The sequence below is a fragment of the Typopeltis vanoorti genome, chromosome 9 (genome assembly GCF_054136105.1).
Source record: "Typopeltis vanoorti isolate ZY-2024b chromosome 9, IOZ_Tvanoo_1.0, whole genome shotgun sequence".
Lineage (NCBI taxonomy): Eukaryota > Metazoa > Arthropoda > Arachnida > Uropygi > Thelyphonidae > Typopeltis > Typopeltis vanoorti.
The window spans coordinates 31320156-31332500 of NC_143557.1; the positions used below are offsets into that span (position 1 = coordinate 31320156).

At 34.8% G+C, this 12345-nt stretch overlaps 1 protein-coding gene across 1 annotated transcript in view; it reads right to left on the reverse strand.

Moving 5' to 3' along the window:
* Positions 1-8368: 8368 nt before the first annotated feature.
* LOC150102951 (zinc finger MYM-type protein 1-like) overlaps positions 8369-12345 on the reverse strand; it is a 23134-nt gene continuing 19157 nt past the window's right edge. The window contains exon 2 of the mRNA XM_090398015.1: positions 8369-9365. Within this exon, the coding sequence (XP_090254141.1) occupies positions 8369-9365 (997 nt within the window). The remainder of the gene's footprint in view (positions 9366-12345) is intronic.

The window sequence follows — 12345 nt, forward strand, 5'->3', positions numbered from 1 at the left end:
TTTTAAGACTTTTGAGAACATTACCCAATGTTGTTATGGCACTAGACAATTCCATCTTTATGCTTTGCAACAGTTTACTTGCAACGTTAATTTCATTTAAAACATAGTGTCATACAACCAGACAACATAAAAATTTAAAGACTAAGTTTTAGAGCAAGGGTTTCAGCTTTGTGTCTCGCCATTTTGTCTACTGACTATTCATCAGCAATTTCTGTCAGTGCATAATACAACTCCTCAATATCTTATAGGACGAATAGCGTCGATTCTAGATTCCCAGCGAGTTGTACTTAATGGCTTGGACGTTAGGGTTGTAATATGTGTCTTAAGGATTCCCTAACGCAACGTTGACACTGAGAAAAACACATACAATTTCTGAACCGTTTCAAAAAAATGAAATCCATTCTCTATATGACATTGAGGCATCATTGACCACCAAGTTGAGAGAATGAGAACAGCAAGGAATATAAACACTCTTGGGTTCAAGTCCCTAATGCGTTGTTGAACTCCTGAATGCTTTACTTTCATGTTCGATCCATTGTCATAGCCCTGGCCACGCATGTTTGCGATTGGAATATTCATGTCTGATAATTTTCTTACGATACATTCGGTTAACGCTGAGCCTGTAGTGGCTTCTATAGGAAAGAAACCCAGAAAATGCTCATGAATGTTGATATCAGTTGGATCTGTATTAACAACTCTTACAATTAGTGTTAATTGTTCAATGTGGCTTACATCGGGAGTACAGTCTGCAACTATGCTGTAATATTTAGCTTTCTCAACCATAGAAATTATTTGTTTTTTTATGGTTCCAGAGAGGAGAACAATCAATTCATTTTGAATATTTTTCCCAAGATAATGTTGGGCCAAACCACAAGCTACTCTCATTAATTGTTAATCTTTTTAATCTCATTAATTGTTTCCTCTCCAATGGCTACAGCGAACACAGTATCAAAAATATAATCAATTCCCCCCCCCCCATTCCCCGTCCCTCTCGTCAACAAGATTTTAAAAATGCCATCACCATACCCTACATCCGTGGCACTTCGGAAAAAATAGCCAAGATACTAAAAAAGTATAACCTACACACAGCATATAAGCCCTATCGCAAACTTGCTACCCTTATCCGTTCTACGAAAGATCAGCTCCCTCCTCTCTCTCTCTGCCTGGAGTTTACAAAGTACCCTGTTAATGTAAGCTTGCGTACTTTGAACAGACAGGCAGATCAGCATCCATCCGCCTGGAGGAACACAAGTCGTATATCGTTAAACACAACTATGGCCATTCAGGCTTGGCTGACCATGTTTTGGACATCACCCACAGAGTATCATGGAAGAAAACCACCATGCTCCACCACAGCAAATTCAAGAAAGAGAGACTTTTCTTAGAAGCAGCAGCAGCTCTCAGAAACCAACCAAATCTTAATAAATACGGTTGCATTAAGCTTCCGAAGATTTGGGAAACACTCATCACCAGAGGTCCCACCTTACATTCCAGGCCACCTACTACTGCCCTTAGAGGGCGCTCCACCTAGATAGGATTTTAGTGTCACCCACGTGGTTGGGCTTAGTATTGTAAGTTTTTGTGTGCATGTTACATTAATTGTTTTTGTAATCCCCGTAGATGTCCTAGTGACTAGGACGAAATATAGGAAATATTAAATTATATTTTAATTCTTTTTGAGTGTTGTAAAAAATCCATTAAACCTCCAACATAATGTTCTCACAGCACTTAAGCCTCCACACAAGAATAATTAAGCATGTACGATAATTCAATCCACTTTTTATGGGACTCCAAACGGTTTTTAGATTTCTCGTTTTCATTTAGATACACATACAAATGACCCCAATCATTATACCCATCAGTAATGAATGACATTATATTACAGGAAAACAACTTACAGCAGAAACAAAATACAGAATCCTTTTCTTTTGAATACACTAACCATAATTGATTAATATGTTCTCCATTGCTTAGTTCCCTGGTGTAAAAATTTAATGAAATTTCCTACCGTTAGAGCTGCACGGAAAAATGAAATGACTGTTTAGTTTCTCTGGCGGGCCCTTTTTTACGATTTCCAGTCTTTCGGCATCGCTTAAGGAAGGATTCCATCTAATTCAATCAGTGTACCTATCAAGTTCATCACTTAAATCTCTAGATTCGGAAATTGTCATATCAGTCTCATTTTCGAGATTCCTTGCAATTTCTATGTTACTGGGATCCGTGTTAGAAGTACTTGCCACGAGCTCAGAATCATTGGTTTTGGTACATTTACTTATTTCCTCTTGCCCTACATCAGCTGATTCAGTTTTTAGATATTTAAGTAAAGTCCCGCTATGTTTTTGAATAACACGTTCTTTTTCCAGTTTCTGTTTGCGATATTCTGCACCTGATAGTTTTTTCTTTTATCGGACATTGTAATATATTTGAGTATTAAAATTGTTTTAAACCCTACAATAAAATATTATTATTAGTATGGTATTATTTAGTAATTAATGGAAGTTTAAACACTATACTAACTACTAATTTACATAAAACTCTAAAAAAAACTTATCACTGTAACAGTCACTAAACACTGCGCAAAATCAACTTTCCTTAATACACGCTCAGAAACAACTGAAACGTTCTATAGATTACAGTATCGACGGCCGTTACTCAAAGAGAAGGACTCTAGTGGAAATTTCAATTACTTCGTATATATATGACTCGTTTTCTAGTACACGTGTCTTGCCTTAGTCAGTAATTCATATAATCGGATTAAGTTCCAAGTTCCGATGTTTAGTTCACATGGTATGCATACACAATACTAAGAATTAGCATGATTAATGCAACTAACAACTACAAGTTTTTACAAATATATTACAATATATTATACAAAATAGTGGCACACAACAGTAGGTAATATTTTAGCATTTATTCTGATGAACAAAATTGGCCTTGGGAATGGCAGATTATGTTAAACTCTGAATGAGATACTATTATATTATAATTCTTCTCATTCAGAATTTAACACCAGCTAACAGTGGGAAATTCAATTCATAGTAAGCTAACAAGATGAAAATATAATATCGCATAATGAACTTTTAAATGCAGTTTCATTGCAGACTCCATTGTTGCGTAAGCAAGGAATAGAGAGGAGAGGTGAGTGGGAAAGGGAAAGGGAAAGAGATTAAGCGAAGAAGGACTCATATAGCTTCGATTACCGAAGAGCATTACGCGAGTATCATTGGTCGACGGATTGTCGGAAATAGAAACAGCATCATGGACATAATGTCACTAGTCAACTTATTATAAAAACTGCGATCTTACGCAGTATTATTATTATTATTATTATTTTTATTATTATTATTTTTATTTTTATTTTTATTATTATTATTATTATTATTATTATTATTATTATTATTATTATTATTATTATTATTATTATTTATTCCACATCTTCGTTTTATTCACTTTCATTTTGGCCGCCTCCCCCCCAAAAAATTGGTGCACCAATTTTTTTGGGGGGAGGCGGTAGAGGAGGGCCTCTTTTTTTTTGGAGGGCCGTCTGTAGAGCCGGCCCTCCAACATTTATAATAGTTTTCCACATGCTGTTGCAATGTGTAGCATTAACAAAATTTTACAAACTTATGGGACTCATATTGACTCACAAAAATTTATTGATGAAGTTAAGCAATTTTTAATAATGATAAAGGAAGAAAATTCTTCAGTTAAAAATATGTACAAATTTGATCTACTTTACCGAACGTAGAAACAATTTTAAAAATATTTTTAACGATGGCCATTTCAAATGCAAGTGCTAAACGCTCATTTTCAGTGTTGAAACGAATAAAAAATTATGTAAGAAGCAACTTGTACCAAAATAAAACAAGTGACCTGTCGTTATTATACATTGAATCAGATGTAATGGACTCGATTAATTATGATGACATTCTAGATATATTTGCTAAAACCAAAGCCAGAAAAAAAAAAATTTTAGTTATTATTATTTTTTTAATTTAAATTTGAACTGATTTTTTTATAACTTTTTTAAATGCAAATATATGTATACCAATATTATGTTATTTTTATTTTATTAAAATAAGCTATTATGGAAATGTAGACTTTTATTTTCAATAGACTAAAAAAAAATTATGAATTTGATTAACTGAAATAGACTTATTCTTTTGAGGCTTCATAATGATGTTGCGCCTACGGCCTCCAAAAGTATAAATGCGGCCCTGCATCACTGTGATATACAATATGCGACCTATTCAACCCGAAGTGAATAACTTTGCATTTTGAAACATTAAATTAACAACCATTATTAATCGTACTCGTACACAATGCCAATTTATTTAAATCATTCTGCAGAATAACTACATCACCTTTATCAGCTATTGCCATCCACAGTTTTGCATCATCAGCAAACAAAGGAATACCTCCCTTAAATTTTTCATTGATATACAAATTAAAGAGTAGTCGCTGTAGTAGCAGAGAACCCTTAGGTACTCCACTAGTCATCCTTATTTTCCTAGATTCCAATTCACTATATACCCATCAGTGGCTAAAGAACTAATAAAGCTTCAGGACGACAACAGAAGAGAGAGAGAGAGAGAGAGAGAGAGAGAGAGAGAGAGAGAGAGAGAGAGAGAGAGAGAGAACTGTCAACCATGGAAGAACTCGACTTCTCTAAATCTAGTAGGAAAAGTTGGTTGCTACTGAGAAAACTTGGAGGAGCTGAACTTTTAAGATCACTCCAAAGAAACTCCAGAAAGAAGGACATAAAAACTACTCTGGGATGCAACTTAGTTTCCAGCCCTGAAATTTCAGACCTCTGTAGCGCAATCACAACAGAAGACATCCAAGATGCTTATCACTTGCTAAGAATGGCTAGGCCGCTGGAGTCGATGCCTCCTCCCTGAGTTCCTTAAACACATTGGCCAGTGTAGAAAGGCATGGTTTTCTACACTTAAAGGAATCTAAGATAATTGCGGTTCGTAAGCCAGGGAATGACCCCCATCCTCACTGGAAACCTTCACTCAATTGTCCTTATATGCTCAACTTACAAGCTCCTGGAAAGAATCATACTGAAAAAGATCTCACGGCTCATCGAAACGACTCTCCCTATAGAGCAATCTGGCTTTAGGCCTAGAAGAAACTGCCGTGATCAAGTATTGGCTTTAACAACTCAACTTGCAGCCTGCTTCCAAAAGAAATTAAAATTTGGAGCTGTCTTCATTGATTTGACATCGGCCTGTTATATAATATCGAGCAAAGGCTTGCTCTCAAAGTTCAGTTTCACATTAAAATGCATAATAACCTTACACGTCCTGGAATCCATGCTCACAAAGAGAAATTCTGGTCCATGTTGGAGTCAGGTAAGCAAAGCCAGATTTCTTCAAAATGGCTTTCCCCGAGAGCTGTGTTTTGGATCCAACTATTTTTTACATCTATATCTCGGATATTTCCTCAACAAAATCAAGCAAATATATGTATACAGATGACATGGCGATACTTCACCATGTTCTCTCAAGTCCCTGAAGGTTGTCTTGAACACAGATTTGGAGATCCTCGAGAAATATTCCAAGCAGTAGCACCTAAAACCAAACCTAATCAAAAGAGTGTCCACCCCTTTCCACTTTAACAACAAGGAGGGAAACCGCTGACTCAACCTAATTTTCTCTGGAAGCCCAGTGAAGCATGATCTTCATCCGCAATACCAGAGAGTGAAAGTGGATAGAAGTCTGACCTATAAAAATCATATTTGTTAAGTAAAATCAAAACAAAAACGAGAAAGAACATCATCTCAAAACATCATCTTCTTTTAGGAAAGATACACAGGACAGGAGAAGAGGAGGCATGTGACTAATCATACGAATGACTAGAATCAAGTTAGTATTGAGCCCAATGATTGTAGTGCTAGTAACAATATTTCATGTGCCTGTGAATTTGAAGCCATCTAGTGTGAGGCGGAAGCTAACAAGAACAATTACAAAATGAGGTGTGTAACAGACCTGGTGGATTGGTTGCTAGTATTGTAGAAATGCATCACTAAAAAAAGAAGATGGACGCGAAACGAGTAATTAGAATGGGAGAATTTAGTTATTAAAATATTGATTGCGTAGCAGTAAAATCTCATGAGAAGAATGAAACTGAATTTATTGAGGTGTTGCAAGATAACTTCCTCAAGCAGCATGTCACAGAAGGAACTCGAAATCAAAGAGTGTTAGATTTGATTATAGTGGCAGAGGGTGCTTCACTTAAAAGCGTAAGTGCCTCTGGTTGGTGAGAGTGATCATGCAGTACTCAATTGAGAAGTGATTAATGTTAGGAATGTTGTGTTCAGAAAAGGTTACATGCTAAACAATAAAGCAGGAAATTATGACCAACTAGGGAATATACTGAGTTCAGTAGAATGCTATGGGTTGCTGGATGGTAATAATATCGACAGTGCACAGGAAGCATTTAAAAATACTTAAATGATGCAATATCATTTAAGTATTTTCAAAAATTTTTAAGAATTTTTTCGGAGAGTTTGAAAAATAAATAAAGTAAACTTCAAATGGATGTATAATCTTAGTAAGAGATTCGTAAGAAACGGATGATGTGGAAGGAATACTCTGTGCATAAGGGTGATATCTGCTATAAAAATTATAAGCACAAGGTTAGAATAGTCACAACTGTTGTACAGAAAGTTAAGTCTGAGTATGAAAAGAAACTGGTGAAACTGGTTCTGCAAACTAAAGACAACCCACAAGAATTCTATCGATATGATGCAAGTAAAAGAAAGAATAACTCTTCTGAATGCAGATGGTGCGAGGGTGACAGATGCAGAAGAAGTTGTTCAACTAATGAATGCTCATTTCACTAAAAGCTATCAACCTGGTTTATGGAACACATTGAGTTCACTGCTACCTATTCAATCAATGAGGAAACTCAGGTGTACGAAAAGGAGGTATTAGGAATATTACAAAAACTGAATAAGAATTCAGCAATAGGGACTGATGGGACATCAGCATATGTGCTAAAAGAGGGTTCAGCTGAACTGGCTATTCCTTTGACCTGACTTTATAATTTGAATCTCAGAACAGGGAAGATTTCTCAGAAATGGAAAAAAAATGTATGGCAATCCCATTGTACTCAGGTAGTGAAAAGACCGATGTATCCAAGTATCGATCAGTCAGTATCTCAGGAGTTGTGGGGAAGATTTTAGAAAAATTGGTCAAGACTCGCATTCAGAAATGTTCACAGGAAATCTCTACTTTGCAATGAACAGCATGGATATTCTAAGGGAAGGTCATGTTCTAACAACTTGCTCATATTCTACAATAATGTTATCATTGAACTAGACAATGGCAATGGGTGCACAATGACACTTTTGGATTTAGCTAAGGATTTTGATAGAATACAGCATCGAAGGCTGTTGTATTAATTGGAGAATATAGGTTTGGATTATAAAAATATAGCAAAACTATATTCTCCAATTTATGCAACAGAGGATAGTTGACTGAGAGATATCAAAAAGTGGTATATGGGGAATGCTAGTCTGCAAGATTTAAGGTAACTAGTGGGTGTACCACAAGGGTCAGTTCTTGGTCCACTGTTATTCAATCTGTACGTTAATGATATTGGGAAGAATTTGATCCGCGATATACTGCTATTTACTGATGATGCAAAGATAGGTAGGGTAATTAGGAGTGCTGCTGATATACAGAACTTGCAGAATGATTGCATAAAAAAGTAGGCTGGAATTATGGGCATGGGAAAATGGATATGATTTCATTGTTAGTAAATGCAAAGTGATGCACTTTGACGTGATTAGATATCCAATGTCGCATTGTATTGGTGGGATTATGCCAGAAGAAACTGATCAGGTAGGCAGGGCCGGATTTAGACTTGCTGAGGCCCTAAGCTATACAAAACCCAGAGGCCCCCTACTGTTTTAAATTACATCAGCTGGTCTGAGAAAAAATTTAAAATATATACACCTTTTTAATATATGAAAATATATTGTCTTTTAATTTTTATTAAAAAAATAATAAAGTATGCGTTTACAAAATCACAGAAATAATTATATAATTAAAGGTTTTAAAAACGACAAATAAGGCTCATAGAACAGAAAGTTTTAAATTAAAATAGGAAAATATAAAGTAAAAATTAAATTAATATAACAACATGATTGGTAGTATATAAAAAATTAATCTTTTATTCAGGTGAAAATTTGACAGTAGACATCATATAAAATTGGGTACCCAAAACTCCAAATAATACAGGTACATATATATATATATATATAATAAATTAATATTGAAAATATGGAGTGGATAAATTGTTATAATACAACAATATTTAATAGAAATAATTATATTATATAATCCTCTAAAAGGCTCTAAGATATAACTTGAAACATTTTCTTTCTTGATTTTCCAAAAGCAAAATCATTAATTATGTCATCAAAAGATATGCTACGCAACTTATCGCTTTCTATAGACATGATGCTAAATGCATACAATATTTCTTCAGACATAGTTGCTCTCAGTTCATTTTTTATTCTCTTTAGCTGTGAAAATGATCTTTCTCCTGAACAATTTGTTACCATTAAACACAGGAATAGTCGTAATATTGCTTCCACATTAGGGAAAACTAACTCAATCTTGTCTTGAAAGATGATTTGATACAAATCTTTGTGTTGAAAATGTTCTTTTTCAGGATAATTCTGCTTGACATACTTATGGAAGTGCCTCAGTTCACTCGTGAGATTAATATCAATATCGTGTGGATACTCTTTTATTAACGTATCTACTGCTTTTCGTAGCTGTACATCTGAAACATCTAAATCAACTAAAAATGAAAATTTATTTGCAACATAATTGTAGACTGTTGCTTTTCTCGTTAAATTTGCCTCAAGGATATCTATGATATGAATGAAGGATTTCACTCGAAATTTGTCTCTTGGAGAAGGCTGTTCATGAGCATCAGGTGCAGCTCCATCATTGGCTTGTTTGTTTCTCATCCTCTTTCTTTTTATTGTAGACTTATATTCTACACCAGGCAATCTAGAATTAACTTCTTCTTCAAAATCATCAAAATTTTCTCGAATGTTTTTAACATAGTGAGAAAGTGATTTGTACAGATTTGCACATGTGGTAAGTGCAATCTTTGGATTCTGAAGAGTCATACTGGTTTTGTGAAACTCTGGCAGCAAATTATTCCATAAATGTAGCATAAAAACAAACTCTACTTCCTCCATTTTTTCCAGAAGAGTACCAGCTTCTAGTCTTGTAGCTCCCTTTTCATTCTTATCATCATAAATGTGACTTAGAGCATCTATGATGGGCTTATAACTGACATTTATGGCAGACACTGCTTTGACATTTGCTTCCCACCTAGTGTCAGACAGTCTTTTTAGTACTCTGGTATCTAAGTCTGTTTTCCAGAAAGATATGTTTGTCTGTTTTCACTAGGTCTGTTTTCACAGACCCCCTCTTTGTAGAAGATAAAAAGAAAGTGTATATTTCTTGAACAACAGCAAAAACGTTTATTGCATCTAAACAGCAATCTACAGCAGCACGGCCGACAAGATTTAGTGAATGACCGGCACACCGGAATATATATAGCATGCTTGTTTAACTCAAGGATTTTTTGTTGCATTCCCTTGTATTTGCCAGCCATATTCGCTGCATTGTCAAATGACTGTCCTCAGCATTTGCTGAAATCAACTTTGCAGTCCTTACTTAGATAATCCACCACCATACCTGTCATGCATTCACCACTGTGATTTTCCAACTTTATGAAAGTCAGAAAACGTTCAACAGGTAAAGCATCACCAGGTGATACATACCTTACTATACAGTTAGTTGATCCACATGGGAAAGAATCTGGCGTAGAGTCCACAGACAAACTAAAGTAACCTGCCTTTCTCAGATCATCCAAAATTGATTTTCTTACTTTATTAGACATAAGCTGGATCAATTCATCAAATACTGTCTTTTGACAAATATGAAGAAGACCCAGATCCTCTGTTTCCATGTTGTTTTATGTGATTGGAAAGAAATGGATCAAACTTAACAACCAATTCTAACAAACCAAGGTAGTTGCCATTATTTCGCGATTCAAAAGTTTCATTTTCTCCCCTAAAAGCCAGACCACGTTCTGTTAATGTGCATATCACTGCAACAATACGCTCAAGCACATTTCTCCAATAAAGTTGTTCTTCATTTATTTGTTTTGCTAGTTCCGAGACTAAGGTTTGATCACGCTTTCTTATCGAGTATGTAAGCAAAGCTCTTTTATGATCTTCAGAGTGTTCATGATTTTGAATTGCAATGGGATTTCGCCAGTCAGAAAATCCATCAGAAACTAGTGCTGCAGTTGATGTTGAAAACAGTTTGCAGACAAAGCAATAAATACAACCTGTTGTTGGTGAGTACACAAGCCATTCCCGATCGTATACTTCACCATTAACCTTCCTATTCTGAAAAAGGCCTTTTGAACAATATCTAACCTGATTTTTGAATGAACGCTTAGAGTTTCAAATGGACCGTTCCAGTGCTGACACTCTGATGGACCTTTTAAGATCCAGTATGAGAGTTCATCCTGTGTGAGGATACCCCATTGACCAATATCACTGAGTTTCGTGAATTTTTTTCTTTCAACTGTAGATGTGGGTTCTCCAACAGCAGGCAGCAACGCTCACACTGGGATCAGTTACAATATTTCCATCAGCTGAGATTCCAGACTCTATGATCTCAGAGACGATAAGCTGTTGTTTTGCAATTGGCTGCTCTCCCTGGGTCTGTGGATCATCTTTCGTTGCTGGGGTAAAATATATATCAAGTTTTGTTGCTTTTTTGAATTCGTCTTCAAGCTGCTGCTTTCTTTTTCTTTTCTGGTATCCGCTTATAAATGTTCACTTCATTGTATGGTTGGAAATGGAATAGCAAAAGTAAATGCTAGAAAATAAATATTACAAACATTATGATTTTAAAAATTAATTAAAAATTATTTAGGTATTAAAGATAAAAATTTTAATTAATACGTTTTTGAGAGCGAAAAAAATCTTCCTGAACAAGATTTCTTCCGTGCAATCAGCCAGAATTTATCAATCAACTCTACAACGTGTCTCTGCCCCAAGATTGGGGCCACCCCCTGGCTAGGGGAAATCACGCCAAACCTTCGTTAGTAATTATAAATACATATTTTTATTTTATATCGATTTTAATGATGTTTCATTCTTGGGGTGGGGGAGGGAGTAAAATAATATTACATACACATACACTTACCTTTTCAAAATGTATTTTTCTTTTTCAATTTGTTTTTTAATAAATTTTAACTTCACTTGAGAAGACACAGAGAAACAGAGAGCAAACAAATTGGTTGCCGTTCACAACAGAAATTAACATTCTAAACTTTTAAAATGTGTTATATTTATTTTTCTATTTTAGAACTTCGTAGTTTTAATTTTAAAAAGAATGTAATCTTTAATTCTTTTGTATTGCTCTATTACTCCTCGGGGGCCTTTTCTCAGTTAAAGTAGGGAAAGCCGAAAGACAATGACCTTGGGGCAAGCCCACTTGGAAGGACTATTTAAGATTAAGAGTGGTCAAAAATTATTAGATAGATACCCTTTGAAGTTAGCCGACATTTTAAAATCTCTCAAATAAATGCTTTTGGAAAAAAAAAAGAAGACAAAATATCTCAATTATTTTTACAATGCGCCAAAATTATTTTAATGTTATATTTTGTATATTTAAAATTATTTAGAAATTATCATCGTGATATGTCTGACTTCATTTGAGTGATTTTTCTACGAATATTTTTTTTAGCAATTTTTATATTTTTTTGTTTTTTATTTGGGGCCCAGGCAGATTGCGAGGCCCTAAGCTGTAGCTTTTTTAGCTTATACATAAATCCGGCACTGAAGCTAGGATCTTGAAATGTTAATAAACAGTAAGTTGAAGTTCAGTGCCATATAGAAAAGATTGCAAAAACAACTCAAAAGATAATTGCAATGCAGAAATGAACTTTCACACCTAAAGATAAGGATGCTATTTTCCCTCTTTGCAAGAAATTCATAAGTCCTCACTTGGACAATTGTGCACACGTCTGGTCCCCTGGTTTCCGTTGTGATTCTGAAACAGTGAATTAAATTAAGTAAATTTAACTTATTTATTATTAATTTAGTTTATATATTATTATTATATATAAAAATATAATATAAACCAATACTTTGCAGACTACATCCAAGAACTGCCTAGAAATATTCTCTAATCACAAAACGTGACCCTCCACTTGGACCATAATTAAAACAGACATTATGGTTCCCAAACATAAAAGAAGCAGAACTTCTCTCTGCAATACATCAAA